The 18,481-nt window shown below is 41.9% G+C and overlaps 1 protein-coding gene across 1 annotated transcript; it reads right to left on the reverse strand.

Moving 5' to 3' along the window:
* Nucleotides 1–14,868: 14,868 nt before the first annotated feature.
* LOC128984636 (uncharacterized) lies at nt 14,869–16,972 on the reverse strand. The gene is made up of 2 exons (XM_054403971.1): nt 16,730–16,972; nt 14,869–15,687 (listed from the first exon to the last, which is right to left on the reverse strand). The coding sequence occupies exons 1-2, from the start codon at nt 16,970–16,972 to the stop codon at nt 14,869–14,871; spliced, it is 1,062 nt and encodes a 353-aa protein (XP_054259946.1).
* Between the last annotated feature and the right edge of the window lie 1,509 nt (nt 16,973–18,481).

Raw genomic sequence — 18,481 nt, forward strand, 5'->3', positions numbered from 1 at the left:
CGATGACGCTGGTGTAGGTGTGACTCGTGCTTAGCTGATGGACGCGCTGGACGAGAGTTTTAAACGCGCCGAACTGACTCGCGCCGCGGTAGATAGAGCGTGCACGCAGATGCCGCTCCCCACCGCCAGTCACTCGAACTCCACGCGATACGCGGTGCCCTATGCGTTGAAATATGACGCCGGGTGGACGAAGGAGAAACTCAATTGGCTCAAAATGGACGCTGACACACTAAAGTGTTTTTCGTGCTTGGCCTTTCCCACCCGCTACCAAATCGACCTGCCTGACGGAAAACCACCGGCCGACATCGTAGATTTGACCGCAGACGTCATAGAAGACGCGGTGGCCAACAGAAAACGAAAACGAGAAGACGACTCCTCGACAGTGTCGGGTGCGAAATCGCCGGATACCAAGAGAGGCCGTAACGAGATCGTCGAGGAATCGCCGCTGAGGTGCCAGTCCGAAAACGACAACATTTCTGAATTTTCGGCAGACACTACAGACGTGAAATCGTTCGTCTGTCCCGGTGCATTCACACTGCCATCGCGGTCGGACGACGCGGTGTCCTCCGTGTTCACGACCCGAACCGAAGCTGCCGGTGCGCATTCCTTCGTATGTCCGAGGCCACCACCGACACGGCGATCAAGCGGAAAGTGCGCAGAATCCGTGATTTCGGCACTCACCGAGCACACCACCAACGACACAAACCACTCCTTCGTGTGTCCCGGACCACCCGTCCCGTCAACCACACCACACTCGATCGTGGACCGCGAGAGAAGGTGGGAAAGGAGGTCCGACGGTCCGTCGGCCGCCTTCACGGAATCTCTCGGCAGTATATGTACGATTGTGAGGGTGACAAGAACAGTCCGTTCGCTGACAAACAGTATAAAGCGGCGCTGTTGTGTGCCGAAGAGACCGAAGCCACCGTCTCGAAGAACCGCCTCGCCTTGGAGAACCCGGAGGAGCCACACAGGCGCGTATACATCGTACCCGGGTCCAGTTCCAAAGTGCTTCGCGAGTACAAGTTGTTGGTGCAGCTGGTGAACGTGAACAGATCCGTGAGTGGAGGCGATGTGGCAAGAAGGCGACACTGGACGGACCTACTGGTGTCGTATTTCGACCAACACCTGAGCAACCCCATTATTTTGGAAATACTGCGGTTCGTCCTCAGCGTTGCGGAAGTGGAGGCCGCGTTCCAACGACGTGAGTTGGAAGATTGCAAACGCTCGCTTGAACGACTAATGGAACCGTACAAGAAGCGTCCCAACAGAGAAAGAGACGTCCCATCTGTGATAGACGAAGAGCGAGAGGCGAGGCCTCACAAGACTAGACTCGTTGGTGCACTGGTGCGTGTGTGCACACACCTGTTCGGCATGGTAACCGCGGTCGTCTCCGACCTCAGGAAGGTACAAAAGGCTATGGAGTTCAGGGATCTGTCGCTGCTGAATCGCACCGTCGTCAACATACGTGGTATAAGGGTGACACAGCAGAGAGCCGTCCACACGTACGAGGCGACCAACGACGAGGATGACCTTGACTGTTCCGCATCCACACGTGGTGGTGGCGGCGGTGGAGATCGCGAGGAGATCGACGACTCCAGACGTGCGACGAACTACACGCTGTTGGCGTCTTTGATCGTCCCCGAACATGATAACGTGTCAGACATGGCGCTTTACACCTTCCTCTATTATTATCACCACTTTCCGTCGATAATGATAGACAGGCTGTTGGACGAGATACATCACGAAGGGCTGATGGGCACTGCGGTGATAAAGCACTATATGATGTATGACCACCGCGGAAAGCCGTTGACACTGCAGGAGATTTTCGAGGGGTTCAACGACAGCATCATCTCCCTGAGCGGACCGCTGAATTTCATACTGAACCGGAGGAAAAATCAAAGGGCGGCGAAAAACCCACCCAAAATTAGCACCAAGAGGACGAGAACTCAGTCAAACAACAAAGACACCCACGCAATGGCGGACAACTCATCGTCAGAAGACAGATTCGACGATTCGGATTTGCCGGTTGGCGCAGACAACGAAAAGGAAGACAGCGGCCGCGGTGGTGTGACACAAGAAGAAATTGACAAACTCCTGCACGACACCGAGAGGAAGAGACGCCGGTTGATGTGTGCCGATTTTGACAGTTCTTCGGAAACGAGGCCGGAATATGAATGGAAGGACAGGCATCTGTGGCAGGCGGTCATCAACTACTATCTCAGGCCGGTCGTCATGCACGAGGACCGGTTGGTGTTCGCAAACGACGGTTACAACACCTTTGAGGACGATGCCGTGGAGTCTTGTGTCGCACACATACTGACACAGAGGAGGACAACGAAAGCGGCAAAAGATCTGTGACGCCATGTTGAACTGGATCTGTGGGCTGAGCGACTCGTCGAGAGCACCGTCGGCACGGGTGATGGCCTACCGCTACGAGTTGCCGTCGCTGTTGACGGAAGCAGAGAGGATGTTTTTAGAATCACACAACGAGACGAAAAACGAAACCGACCTGTTCAACGGTTACGTGGCCGTGCGCCCCGGCCTGTATGCGATGGAATCGAACAAGGCGCTGTCACCGTTGTTCCTGGTGCAGAACAAGATTTCCCTCGTGTACGCCCTGTCGTCACCGCCGACAGAGCACATCGTGCACGGCCTGGTCAACATCACCAACCACTTTAGTTGGTTGCGTTTCTTGAAACGCCTGGACATGCCGGTGGATTTTTCCTCCCTGCCGGCGTCGTCGGAGGCCGTGCGCAGCGAATGGCTGAACCTGACGCTGCCCTACCAAGAGTGGAAACAACTGACTGGTGCAAAAATCGATCTATCCAGCCGGGTGCCGGCCGAGTGTGTCAACAAGTCGCTGAAGGCTTTCGCTGCCAAAAAGGGTGTGGAGTATTTCGGGATAAAACAGTTCTTCGAAACGGATTTCGCCTCTACCAGGGAGGCTATCAAGGACGAATACTATATCCGGTTTGATCCTAAAGTGTTTGCCGACTGATTAAAATTGTGTTATAAAAACAAAATGCATTTCCTTTACTCCCCATGTTTACGCAAGTTTGAAAGAATAACCGCTCGTACAATCCGTTTAACTGTACGTGAACGTTCTGACAATACAATACAAGGTTTGGTTTGGATGTGTGTTTTACGACATCTTGTATCATGTATCTGGCCATTCGATTTATTTACTCCTTACCCTCCCCACCCCCATACACACACACACACACACACACACACACACACACGCACACGCACACACACACACACACACAGGGCTTAGAGCGTGCAGGTAAGCTTAATAAATCATTTCCTGCTGAATTAAACTAAAAATTCATGTTTTAAGCCAGCACAAGTGACCCAAAAATCTATATTAAAAATATTGTTTGCACAAGTGACAACAATATACTATTACACAGGTGAAATGTGGTCATTGGAATACTAACATCTCACATTCTGTTGCTATATCCTAGGTGTTACACAGTTGAAACCATGTGCGATCGAGAATAAGTAACAACTCGTTTTTTTTTGGTTTCGCTAAAAGAATATATTTATTACAACTATTACAACAGGTAAGCTTAATAAATCATTTTCCTGCTGAATTAAACTAAAAATTCATATTTTAAGCCAGCACAAGTGATCCAAAAGGATAAAATCTATATTCAAAATATTGTTTGCACAAGTGACAACAATATACTATCACACAGGTGAAATGTGGTCATTGGAATACTAACATCTCACATTCTGTTGCTATTTACTAGGTGTTACACATTTAAAACCATGTGCGATCGAGAATATGTACCAACTCGTTGTTTTGGTTTCGCTAAAAGAATATATTTATTACAAAGCAAGCCTCCAATTTAATGTTTAGTTGTTGATTATTGAAACAGGTGATAACAAATATTTGTTCGCGTCAGTAAAAAATAAAAAAAAATAGTAAACATTACTTTTGGTTTCATCTGGTAAATAAAACTTAAAACAATTATAAAAATAAAACAAAATTTCATCAGTGTCATTAGACGCACAATTAAAAGACTGTAATGGAATGATAAATAAAACATATGATTTTTTTATAACAAGTTTAATTCATATAGTATTTCAGTAAATGCGTTATTAGCTGCTGGAGGTTCCGACTCCACAGTTAAATCTATCGTCTCGATCCTGCAATAAGGTGTCACTCGGTTGACCCGCCGCAGCTCCTTTTTTGGCGACTTTAATGCACCTTCCAGCCGTCCGCATTCCTCCACTCTTATCCCCGTAAGCGATGGAGTCTCTGTAACATGCACATTAAGTGGTTAGATGTTGGTTTTGTATCTAACATACTCCCCTCACGATTTATTTTTTTACTGATAAAATCCACTGGAGATCTATAATGAATCCACTTGTTTATGTTTGATTTTTCAATTACCTCTTTCATTTTATAGTAACAGTGTTACAAATTACTATTTTAGTCCACAAAAACCACAACTTCTTATTTTGACATCAAAAACTTTTACATATTGCCCAGATTGAAGGTCGAAGATTAAACTTCTCAACAGTAAAACATACAATCATCCATTTATAGTTTCTGTATTTTGATTTGTCTTTCTCAGCAGGTTTATTAAAAAAGTCAAAAAACGTTTTAATCCATTCACGGTGTGTCAAAAGAATTTTTGAACTCTACAGCTTTAAACCTAATTTTTCAATTTTTTTTTTATTCTGCTTGAAACAGTTTGGTACAACTTTTTCGGACAACGTCAATTTTAATATTTTTTGATTGTACTCCTGTTATACGGATCAAACTTGAAAATCTCAGTAAGGAAATCTTAACTTTCACACTCAACTCCAATAGATAAATACCGACACAAAAAAATGGTTTAACATTACCGGTACATAACTAAACCATAAGAAACAGATCAATTGCAACTTTGCAAATCCATTGTACTTTTTAATATATATAGACTCATTGTTAATACAGCTCAAGCTTAGAATAAACTCATATTTTAGAAGGATAAGATAACTTACAAGAATTTAATTGTTATTATTATAGCAGTTAAACAAAAAAAAAATTAACATTACATAACTAAGCGAAACAAATCATTGCAACTTTGCAAATCCATTGTACTTTTTAATTTATAGACTCATTTTAAATTTCAAGCTTAAAATAAACTCATAGAAGGACAATATATATATATATAGCGCTCTATCTAGGTCACCCGCCACTTGACATTGGACTCCTCAGACTTTACTGTTTTAAATTTATGTTACAGCTTCAAAATTTAAGGTTTAAAAAAATTATCCACTTTCCTCTTTTTTACAGAATGGAAGCTAAACTGCAAAAACTCAAGGCAGTCGAGGGGCTGGAGAGGGTTGGTGCTCTCGACTTAACACACCCGGCAGGGTACCCGATCGTTGGGTTAAGGCCACACACACATCCGACTTATGGAAAGTCCCTTATTGCAGAGGTGGATATGGGTGACAAACAAGTCATCACATTTCTTCCAAAGCGGTTCGCAATGAACTTGACCACTGAAGAAGTAGAAAAAAAAGCATTAGGAGGATATAAAATAAAATGTACGGGGATCGCGAACAGATCCCCGATTATTGAAATTTTTACGTGATTTGTTTCAAAATAAATCATATATTATCCACTTTCCTCTTTTTTACAGAATGGAAGCTAAACTGCAAAAACTCAAGGCAGTCGAGGGGCTGGAGAGGGTTGGTGCTCTCGACTTAACACACCCGGCAGGGCACCCGATCGTTGGGTTAAGGCCACACACACATCCGACTTATGGAAAGTCCCTTATTGCAGAGGTGGATATGGGTGACAAACAAGTCATCACATTTCTTCCAAAGCGGTTCGCAATGAACTTGACCACTGAAGAAGTAGAAAAAATAGCATTAGGAGGATATAAAATAAAATGTACGGGGATCGCGAACAGATCCCCGATTATTGAAATTTTTACGTGATTTGTTTCAAAATAAATCATATGACAAAGAACTCTTGTCTCATTCACACAAACCCGGTCCGATGAGTCAAGGTTGCTGCAGGCGGCAGGAACCCTGACCATACCCAAAAACCAGTCACAAGGATGTTGCATCCAACGGTGACCCAGACACACCCAGTCTGACAGTTACCACTCGGTTGTTTCTCCCCAGGTAAAGTTATCCTAATCACAGGCCACCCACAAACCGTTGGTTGTACCCTTCTATAATTCTATGTGACCACAGCACGACCACACCGATGTGGCCACCCTCTAGGACGACCGTCGATGTAACGCCATGTGCGCGCTCGCAAGTATCGATTCTCCTAAAGGTACGTCCACACCGAACGCGCAGAGCTGCGCCGCGCTGCGCAAAACATGTGCGCGCCGAGCGGCGCACTTGGTGTGGACGGCGAACCGCGCAGCTACGCGCACTCGAGAACATCCGCGAACACGATCCGACTGATGGCGGTATTTTGACGAACATCTTTGAAGTTTGTTCGCCTTTGCGCGCTCAGTGTGGACGGGCATTTGCTCAGTTGTTGCTGTGCGTCGTTTCGGCTCGAACTGTCACTACCTGTGTATGATCAAAATGGCTTTTGAATGGAGTCGTGAGTGCATCGAGACTCTGGTGAATGCATATCGAGTTCGAACGGAGTTATGGGACCCAAAAGACAATAACTACCATATTAAAAATAGAAAAAGTGACGCCTGGCGTGAAATTGCCAGTGAGGTGGGTTGTGATCATGGAGAGGCGAAATCAAAAATGACATCCCTGCTCTCATCCTTCCGGCGAGAAAAGGCAAAGGAAAAGAAGACTCAAAATTCCACTGGTTCAGGTGAGTCCGTGCATAATTAATTTTACACTATCTCTAGCCCCGTCGAAACCCGATGGATACAGGTATATTTTTGTCTTTTAGTCAGTACTACTAACATTTCTAAAGAAATAATTATACCTTTTAACAACTTAATAGGCCCACATTATACATCCTTAACTGTACTTAATTGTTAATGTAAAACACGTGATTAAATTAGAAATTTCAGATTTTTTGTAATGAGTACATATGTGACGGCCTGGCATATTTGCCTCATTTTGTTGTAATTTGTTAACTTTGAGCTTAAGCTGGTTGGCCTTACTCCCTAAACCTGGCCCGTTGGCTATCACCGAATATTTGCTAGGTTGATGTGTCAACCGTATTTAGCAATATTGAATTTTATTTAACTTCATATAAGTCTCCAAGTGAACCTTGAAACTCATACTCCAATTCATTTCATTACTTTGTAACCCTACAATAATCCTAACCAGACGTCGTGGCTTGGCCGGATATGCCTTGGAATGTGCTGAATCTGCATGCACGTGTGCCGCGATAAACAATGTTACACTTCTAGACTCGGTTCCTCGCTTCAATTAGTTTCATTAACGACCATTGTAATCGTTTGGCTGCAGCACCTGTCAAGCAAATGTCCACGCGTTGAATTATGGGCTGAGCGCTCAGCGTGCGCTGATTGGCTGGCGATGGTCATGTGACCACGCTGAGGCTCTCGCTCGGACGATGCTGAAGCAATCAGATCGCGCCGGAATGTAGCGAACGACGGTAAGGTCCGCGCGGGCGGTCTCCCCTTTCATTTCATCTTACTCTTTTCTTTTGAGTCCGTGTACGTTTTAAATTCAATATTGTGTAATTCGTAGTATTTGGTAGAGATTTGATTCGATTTGTAACGTGTTAATTTAAACGATGTAATCATGTAAAGTTTATTAGTTCATTAATAAAGTGTTAGCTGATCCCTATTAGCTTGTTTTAATATTCGTTCTTCCTGCTCCCAACCGCTACGAAGACCAAGAGAGGCTGCTGTGGTATCTGGTGTCAGCTGGTGGGGTTGACTGCGACAACGTCAACCTAAAGGTAAGTGGAATTAGGGATTTGCTTGATCAAATTATTTTACTCATAATAATTTCCAAAATTTAAAGTTTAGATGTTTCTTGAATAAAATATGTTTAAATCGATTAAAAGTAAAATAAGAATCATTTTCGTGAAATTTTCGTGAAGAAAGAGCCATTTTTCGATTTATTAGGTAATTTTGAAGTAAATAGAATATTTTGTTCGTAAACTTATTTCGCCATTGTACGCGTGATCTAGGATGCATTGGATCTCTTTCCCCTCCTCCTCCCACAGTGTTGCACTCTGCTATTGTCTTGCCAGAGTTGTCGTGCGTTGTATGTTGCGTTGCGAATGAAGACGCCATATTGGAATATTTTGTTCGGTTGTTGGTGAACAATTGGTAATAGATACTTGATTAAAAGTTGTTAGTATAAGGAGTAAGAAAGAAAGGGAATAAAGAAATAATTATTGTGGGAGGATGGGAAGCAAAATTTTGAAAACTAAAATGTTTTGTACTTGTGAAAATTAAAAGAGGATGCGTTCTGCGTGAACTCAAGATGGCCGCCGGGTTGGCTGGCTGTCAGGTTGTCAGTTCCATCCGCGGGATTTTATCCCGGATAAGGGAATTTTTATAGCTCGAGTGGGATAAATGTGGGATTATTTTAATTTGTTGTGGGGAAATATTAAAGTGATTGGAAGACGGAATTACGTTGTTAATGTGAATCATTAATTAAAATATTATGGTGTTAGGCCTACTGTTGTTTTTAAATAATTAGCAGGAGAAATGGAGAGAAAAACAAATTGTTGTTGTGAAATATTGACTTACTAACATGCATTTAGGCTAATGGTGATTTACTAACCTAGGCCTAGTCTGTTAAGTTAAGTGGATTGAACTTGAAAGTGAGTTGGATGGTAAAGCCTGGGCGTTAATGGAAGAGCCAATAACTAAAATTGATTGGAAATTAATTAGACTTAATGGAGTTAAAATGTTTGAAAATTTTTTAATTCATTGTTAAAAGTTGTTTACTGAAAGTTTGTTTTTGCTGAATTTAGTGTCGGTAATACCTGCTTACTCCATTAATCTGGTCAAAGGGCCCAACTCACTTGACAGTTCTGATAGCCTTAATTATTGTAAGAATTAGATTGGACTTTATTGTAATTGGACTTAGGAAATTTCCTGGAATCTTACCAGTGTTATTGTGTAATCGTAAAATAATTTGGGGAAATAAATTATTTGATGTAGGCCTGCACTATCTATTGATTAAGGAAAGACGGATTAATGATAATCTTTGAAAATTTTTGGTTAGTTACTTGAAAAACTGAGAAGGGTAAAGCGAGAATTAATTATTATGTGATGAGTCGATGAAAGATTGCCTGGTTTCCATTATTTAGACCTTGACTGAGTAGGCAATGGGGTCATGCGTTCTGTATTTCTTTATATACAAAAGTAACTTGTAATTATTGAGTAACAAATTGTATCCGGGAAAAGTGTTGTCATTGGCGGGATTTTGTCCCTGCATCGGGATTTTTCGAACTGCGGCAGGGATGAAACGAGTTTTTATCCCTCCACAGGTGTTTGTATTCTTTTCACGGGATAAAAATAAATTTTTCCCTGGAACGGGGATTTTTATTAAATAAGGTGGGATAAAGGGAATTTAAATTTCCTTAGGGAATGGGGATTTTTACTGACTTAGGTGGGGATTTAATTAGGGGTTTTTTAATTTTTTTTTATTTTGAATTGAACACTGAATATTCGAAAGTGAACAAAGCGGGGCTAAGACGTTGTGTAGTGTAAACAGGAATTAAGTGACATGTCAATTTGTTTTGTCCATGTAGGGCGTGTTCATTATATACGTTCATTATATAAAAAAATGAATAAATTAATTTTTCCATAGATAAATTGCATTATCCATAGAATAAACGTTAGTTTTGCAAAAGGTTGAGTTTCTAATGGGCCGAGGGAAATGTCACGATTTTGCTTGCAATGTTTGTTCGAGATGGGGGAAGATTTGGAGTGTATTTTCTTTTGCCCCTGCTTTTGACAGGGCTTTACCTTAATCCGTGCAACAATTGTGATTGAGACGTGGCTAATCCCTCGCCAGAGGAAGCTGGCGTGAAAAATTGGAGGAACCCTTGATTGGTTAAAATTAAACGGTCAAGCTGATGTTAGTAAAAGGAATTAATTCTTATTATTTTGATAAACTGGTTAATAGTTTGTGATAATTATATGTAAATTTATTCATATAGATGTGCACTGGATAATTGTTTTTGTTTGTTATACAGAACAGTTTTATATAGGAGTGTAAGTCAGGCCTTGCTGTTCTTGTTGACTGGGACACATGGAAACTCCTTGCTGCGGATTGCTGGTGGAGCAGTAGCTCAACACTGTCCCACTGTGATGGATCTGGTTTGATTAGTGTATAAGTCAGTAAAATAACCCAAATTAGTACCTGTAATTGGCCCTGAACTGAGTTGGGGTTGTTAAATTATGCTCGCTTTAGCCTTGTTGTAAAAATATATGAAAAAAAAATGTAACTTGCGGGGGAAAATTATTTCGAAAATGTGCAAAATGATAAAGCAGTTAGGAAAATTTTATTTTGAAAGGAAGTATGTCAAGTATACTTCTGGTGTAGTTTTGGCTGACCATGGGTCAGTGGATTGGCTCATAGCCTGGAAATTTTGTGCATTGGAAGCATGCCCCATTCGGATATGGGCATTGTTCAATGGTGAGTGGTCAGCGAGGTAGAGGTGTGGTCTGAGCCTTAGGTGTTTGACCACGTTTGGGATTGCCTTGCTTGCCGCGCTGTATTACATTAGGCACGGCAACATGCTAAATTCCCTGTGGACTTGGTCCAGGTGTCGTGTAAGTGTTGTGTTTTTTTTTGGTGGGGGACCGTTTATTAAGTCGAAGTCACAAAGTAAGCATGAGCTCCATTAAAGACTCTGCAAATTTGTACTGTTGAGTTAGGCCTGTTCATTGGCAGCAATTAACTCGTGTGGGACCCTAAGAGTCCTGGTACGGATGGTGTTTTTTTTTTAAATGTTGGCGGGAAATCTTTCTGCCGGTGGTCCCCCTGTAACTCGGGTGTAAGAGTGTTTTTTTGCTCGTACCTGCGTACGCTTGCCTAGCCTAACTTGCTAGCAGCTACCAGTTGTACTTGAGCGTGGAGGGTAGTGGAAAGAGAGCGTCCCCTGAGCCTAATGTGTTTAGTGCTGTGAGAGTAAGAGTTTTTTTTTGCTCGTACCTGCGTACGCTCGCCTAGCCTAACTTGCTAGCAGCTACCAGTTGTGCTTGAGCGTGGAGGGGAGTGGAAAGAGAGCGTCCCCTGAGCCTAATGTGTTTAGTGCTGTGAGAGTAAGAGTTTTTTTTTGCTCGTACCTGCGTACGCCCGCCTAGCCTAACTTGCTAGCAGCTACCAGTTGTACTTGAGCTGTAGGGGAGAGTGGTGAGAGCTTCCCCTGGAGAAAGTGACACGTGTCATGTTGATGTGAATTGTGAGATCTCAAGTCAGAACCATGGGTAGTTTGGTTACTGACAGTTGTAGAATGCCTGCCTGATTTATCAGCAGCGTTCTCTGGTGAATTCGAGCGTGGAATTAGTGACGATTGTTGTCTGTCTTCTGTTAGGGTGGAGAGTACGAGTTGCTGACCTGCTCCATGACGGCCTGGAGGGTAGCGAGCTGCAACCATGGCCTACGCAGACAGGGCCACTACTCATGTGAGGGGGGCTGACAACAACGGAAACGTCTGGCGGAGACCAGGAGGTTCCAGTGGCAGGTTTCAACTATAAACCAGCCACGAGTCACTGTTGGAGTGAATAGAGTCACTGTTGGAGTGAATAGCGCTATTGAGGATAGACTGAGGTGATCACCGAACCCTGAAGGTAAATGGTACCATGTTCCAAACGAGCTCGACTTCAAGTTACCGGGAAACGCGGCGGGAAGACTTTTATACGGAAAGCAAGACACTAAAACGAAATAGTGCGCCTGCAAGAGCGTGAATTCGCGAAAGATTAGTGTGATGATTCGGAAAATTGGTTAACGCTAATGTGTTACTTATTAACAGGAGATCTCCTATGGACAACTTTACTTAGGTTGATCTAGGTAGTTGATAAGTGTTGTGACTGTCGATTTGTTCTTATGTTATAATGTTATCGGTTATGTGTGGTGGTTATTTTTGTTAGGTCATTAGGTATTTCAATGACGAAGGACCTAGGCGATTGTAATGTTATCGCGGAATACTAGGCTCCTATATTGTTTGTTGTAAATAGTGCTCAACCTTTAGTTTAAAAACAAAAAAAAAAAAAAAAATCTTTTACCTCTTGACCCGTGTGACCGGTATTTAATTAAATACCTGAAATTAATGGATATTTCCACATGTAGGGCTGGAATGGAGGAGCTACGAGAAGGTTCAAACAGCGCTGTTTCCCACTAACTTCCCTACACCCTTTCCTAACCCGCCCGAATAAATAGGCTGGATCGTAGACTCGTCCATAACAGTTAGTTTTGAAAGTTAAAATTGCAAATAACCAGTAATATGTTAAAGAATTTAACTGGCATAAGCCTGGATAGGCCTTGTTTAGAGAATAGCCGGCTCTCTAACCCTGGCTAGTGAGCACTCCTAGAAACGTTAAGTTTTCTGGTTTAAGTAAATACAGAAGTAGTTGGGTTAAAATGTTGTATTGTGGGTTGTTTGTGTAGTTGTGTTTACTCCTATGTTAGTGAGTTGGATAAAGGTTACTGTAAAAAGGGGGCAAGTAGACTGGTCATGCACAGGGGTGACTGAGTAATGGATCGACCCCAAGTGAAAGCTCGTGCGGCTTCTCCAGAGCGAGTGAGTAGCGTTCGAAATTCAAACCAAGGTGCTGAGCGCACACAATATCTTTGTGACTAAGTTGATATATATGATAGCGTTCGGTACGCCTTACCTATGAATGATATAGTAAAATTAAAATCATGATTTTGAAATTTGTTGACAGTCTGCTGGTCCGCGGTGTGTAATTAAATCGCTATGAAAGTAGCTTGCCGAAAGTGGCACCGTAAGTTGTTTTGTTAATAATTAGTTTATTTTTGTTTTGTGAATTGGGGCATTAATGCAATTTGATTTACCGATGCTGTGTGCTGGGGTTAAATGTTTGTTACGGATAAATGTTAAAATGTATGTTAAGTGTTAGGGATACATGTTGTATCACCGTTGGGGTTAGTAGGCGTTAGGTTGTTTAACGTCGGGACATAATTTAACGAGTCATAATGAGTTTGCGTGAAATGTTTCTTCTGTTTAAGTTTAGTATGAGGGGTTAAGCTTTACTAAGTTATATTACCTTTTAAGTTGTTGTATCTTGTAAAATTTTAACTATGAATTCTTTTTGTTCAATACGGTAACTGATCCAGGTGTCTTGTTTTGTATTTTGTGCAATAAGTGTTTTTTGGGGGGGGGTTACCGTTGCCCTGATTGATGGTCAAGTGGACCATGTAGTTAAGTTTTTTTTTCTTTGTAGTAATTCACTTAAGTAATCTTTGTAAATTTGGAAGGACTATTAATTTTAATGTGTTGGAAAATTGTTTAGTAACTTTTGTTATTGTATTCGAAGAAAAGAGTAAGAGACGTATTATCAAAATTCGAGGGGGGTTTAAATTTTTGGTAATAGACAAAATTTAACTCCGCCCAAGCCACATGACAGATACCTTCCAAAAACCTTCCCAAATCTAGCATAACTTGGAGACACAGAAAGCTAAGTCGACAGGATTTGTATAATGCACTTCAGTAGATTGAAGCTGCGGCAGAGGGCCCAGATGGAAGGGCGGACTGCATGCCGAGGACGGCATGAACTTGAGGTGGGGGGAGTGTGACGGCCTGGCATATTTGCCTCATTTTGTTGTAATTTGTTAACTTTGAGCTTAAGCTGGTTGGCCTTACTCCCTAAACCTGGCCCGTTGGCTATCACCGAATATTTGCTAGGTTGATGTGTCAACCGTATTTAGCAATATTGAATTTTATTTAACTTCATATAAGTCTCCAAGTGAACCTTGAAACTCATACTCCAATTCATTTCATTACTTTGTAACCCTACAATAATCCTAACCAGACGTCGTGGCTTGGCCGGATATGCCTTGGAATGTGCTGAATATGCATGCACGTGTGCCGCGATAAACAATGTTACACTTCTAGACTCGGTTCCTCGCTTCAATTAGTTTCATTAACGACCATTGTAATCGTTTGGCTGCAGCACCTGTCAAGCAAATGTCCACGCGTTGAATTATGGGCTGAGCGCTCAGCGTGCGCTGATTGGCTGGCGATGGTCATGTGACCACGCTGAGGCTCTCGCTCGGACGATGCTGAAGCAATCAGATCGCGCCGGAATGTAGCGAACGACGGTAAGGTCCGCGCGGGCGGTCTCCCCTTTCATTTCATCTTACTCTTTTCTTTTGAGTCCGTGTACGTTTTAAATTCAATATTGTGTAATTCGTAGTATTTGGTAGAGATTTGATTCGATTTGTAACGTGTTATTTTAAACGATGTAATCATGTAAAGTTTATTAGTTCATTAATAAAGTGTTAGCTGATCCCTATTAGCTTGTTTTAATATTCGTTCTTCCTGCTCCCAACCGCTACGAAGACCAAGAGAGGCTGCTGTGACACATACATGCAAAAATTGCTTAAAAAACCAAAGAAAGATGGTGGCCATTTAATAATTAATACAACGCATCAACAAAATGTTGATTCTTGCAGACATAATGGGATTTGCCTATAGCCCAGGATGACATAATTCATAGGCGGCCATTTTTTGTGAAATAGTAAATAACAACTAAATATCTTATATGTTTACACATGGAGGAAATTTACATGGGCTGTTATGGCAGTTCGGCTACTGTTAACATGAGTTCGGCTACATACTGTTAACACACGTCACATGATGCACAATTACAAAACATTAACACATATTTCTTGTACTCTCTAAAAATATCCGGCTTCAAATGCCAAGATGATTCATAGTCTAGAGTAACCCTTGGCTGAAAGGTTTTAGGTTTAGGTTTATGCGTAACTTTCTTGCCACGAGACTTGTCCTGTTGTAACAAAGTACTCTGCAAATTCATTGCGAACTGCCTGTGCAACATCAGAACTTTTACGGGCTTTCTTTCTCATACCACGAAGTGCTGTACCAAGGATTTCTTTTCTCCAGTTCCCCTCAATGACAGTGCCATTCGGTAGCTCGTTGTCAAAAGTACCGGGAGGAGTGTAGATGTCCCGGGATGTTTCGCTCCTCCTGAGGAAATTGTGCAAAAAAAGAGTTGTAAGCACCACATCTCTAACCTTTTCTGCCTCCAACAGCATCGGTTTTCTCAAAACTCTGAATACAGCTGAAAGAATCCCAAAACTATTTTCTGTGACTCGCCGAGCTCGTGATAAACGATAGTTGAAAATCCTCTCTTTGGATCCATTTTGTGAGACCCCAGAGTAGGGTTTCAAAACGTTTTCATGCAGAGCAAACGCTTCATCTCCTAAAAAAACGTAAGGAACACGTTTTTCACGCCCTGGAAGTGCCTTTGGTTGCGGTGCGTTCAAAGTTTTCCCTTCAATCTTTTTCCACAATGCACAGTTTTTGAATACACCGCCATCAGATATACGTCCCTGAGCACCGACGTCAGCAAACATAAAATTGTAGTTCGCATCTACGAGCGCAAACAGAACGATACTGAAGAAAGACTTGTAATTGTAGTACTCGCTTCCGCTATCCCAAGGTGCTTGGATTTCGATACGTTTGCCATCTACTGTTGCCAAACAGTGTGGGAAATTCCACGTTTCTTGAAACTCCTTTTCATACCGTAGCCATTCTTGTTGTGAGCTCGGCAGCTGTAACAAATGACTTTAAGGTGCTATATGCTATATATGCTATATGCTATATGCTGACAGCCGGTATTATAGTCAGTTGTAAGTAAAATAATTGTTATAGCGAAATTGGTTTTAGATCAATTTTCTTTTTCCCCCAGGTTCTTGTCGAACAGTCTGAAAATAATCCTGATGAAGATGAGGAGGAAGAATGTAATCAATCTGAACCTGTTGTACCATCTGGAAATCAAAGCACGGCAACAGCATCGCGTGCTTCAACATCAAGTCAACAAAGATTTGTACCACCGAAACCCAAAATGCTAAGGAGAACGGCCGTTGACGACCCCCGGCTTGCTCAGGCGTACAACCTCATGGATAATGCGACAAAAACACCTCGTGATGAATGTTCAACATTTGGAGAGCATATTGCGACAAAGCTCCGAAAGTTTGATGACCGTAAACGTAATTATTTTATGCACAAGATTAGTACATTGATATACGACACAGAAATCGAGGTTGACACTGTTTACATACGTTCTCCTATGCAGCACAGCGGTGAATCCAGCGCAAGCCGAATGTCTACCCCTAGTCATTCACCTACACCTCCATTGCAACAAGTATACAATCCACATGCCAACAACCCTTTACAAACATTTATAAGTGCCTTTGTGGATAATAATTCAGAACATTTTACTACTCTGTAATGGCTAGACTTTAAAATGCCAATGAACAATTGTTTATGAAATAGGGCTTGTTACAAGTTATCTTTTGGGGGAATTTTGATATTTTTTATTAATATCCATGCCTTTGGTTTTCATTTTTTTTCTAGTTAAATTTGTTTTTTCAATAAATAATTTTAAAAATGCTTATGTATTTCTCAACAATCATTAAAAGAATAAAATAGAAAATAAAATAGAAAACTTTCGTTAGTTTTTTTAAACCATTTTTGAAAATGTTGCAAGCATATTAATTATGTTAATTCTAAATCAATCACGTTCCTAAAGTACAGTTTTTTATAAAAGTGTTGTACATTTAAATTTACTGCTTAATAAACTATATTACTTACTTGTATGTAGTCTCTCAGTGCATTATTCAGAGCCCTGCAAACTTCCATCACAATGTATGAAATACTCTGTTTAGACACTTTGAAAAGGTACATCAAGCTTGTGAAAGAGTCTCCAGTTGCTAAAAAGCGAACAGTTATCGCCAGTCTGTCCTTAGCACTTATAGCTTTTCTATAATTAGTATCCCGTCGAGTGATTTCTGGCCCAATCAAATTGAGAAGATACTCAAAATCTTCAGACGACATGCGGCAAAAATTTTCAAACTGCCCACCAAGACGGAGATCATTGAGCATGGATTCCCCTCCATACGATTCCCGACGTCTCAGTATGGGCGTCACCCAATGACGACGTGGTTTTCTCCTTCTTTTTAACCGATCATTATAAATAACAATAAAAACCGAAGCAGCTATTGCAGGGTCCATTTTCTACATCGGTGTGATTGTGTAGCCCGCGCAACACGGATCACAGCCGCGCAACTATGAACATGGCGCTCTGTTCCGCCCAGTTTAGCGCAGTTTCGCGCAGCGCAATATGCTTTGCACAGCGCGGCGCAGCTCTGCGCGTTCGGTGTGGACGTACCTTATGATGTACCTAAACGAAAACTCAACGTCGAGCTGTGGCCACGTTCTCAATCGAACCTTTCAAAATCTGCAGCTGCCCTAAGACAGGAAGACATGTACGACAATTTCGGAAAGTACACTGCGAGCCTGTGCAGCCTCTATGAACGATCAATCTAAGGCAATTAAAATACAACAGGAATTAACAAATGTTGTTTAAAAGAGGATGAATTCCAGTAATGACATTCCCAGTGAATAACAGTATACACAACTACAGCTCCTATGACAATTCTACAAATCATTCAATCCTACAGGATTTGGATAGTTGAGATATCATTCCCACCGATGAGGATGATTTCGACCATAATTCATTTCTTAACAAATTAAGTGGCTGACTTTTTAAAGTAATTCAAATTGTCATTACTGAATGTTTTTTAAGCCACTTTATTACCTGTAGGCCTAAGTGTTCTTCCATTGCAGCAATGATGGCCTTCAAACAGGGTTTATAAACTTGCATATGGTACTTTTTGGCACATGAAACAATAGTTCCAAACTACCAAAGCTATTTCCAGTTGCCAAGTAGCGAAGGGTTATTTCTAGTCTTAATTTTGGTGGTACAGCCAGTCTCATTTGAGTATCACTCTTAACTATGATAGGGTAAACTTTTTCTAGTAAGTAGTCAAAGTGCAATGGTGTCATGCGTAGCATACTCCTAAAATCTTCAGGGTGATCTTCTCTTAACTCGTTAGCTATGGATTTCATTGGACCTGAAGCCTCTCTGCATGCTATCCACTTCCTTACCCACCATCTTCTTTTCATTCTTGGCTTTTTTCTTTTAGCTTTGCTTAAATGCCGTGCTATTTCTTCTGCCAAAATAATACCCACTGCAGCACAACCTTCAATAACTAAGTTGGCACAATCCATAACGCACACTCAAAAATTAAAAATGAACATGCCCAATGAATACGCTTCTACCTGAAAACTGTTTACACTACACGGCTGCTTGTGGCCGTGGGACGGTAGCGTGGCGCCACGTCACTAGCACACGGCTGTCCACAGGCGTGGCAAACACGCCTGTTATGGACGTAGCCCCACGACAGTGTAAACACCGCTAGATGATCTTTTACATGAGAATGGCAAAGCCAAATCGGTAGAAAGTAAGTAAGTCAAACTATCACACAGGAGACAATGAGAATT

Source organism: Macrosteles quadrilineatus, unplaced genomic scaffold, assembly GCF_028750875.1.
Source record: "Macrosteles quadrilineatus isolate MER2022 unplaced genomic scaffold, UCM_ALF_1.0 Scaffold_2__2_contigs__length_208266976, whole genome shotgun sequence".
Lineage (NCBI taxonomy): Eukaryota > Metazoa > Arthropoda > Insecta > Hemiptera > Cicadellidae > Macrosteles > Macrosteles quadrilineatus.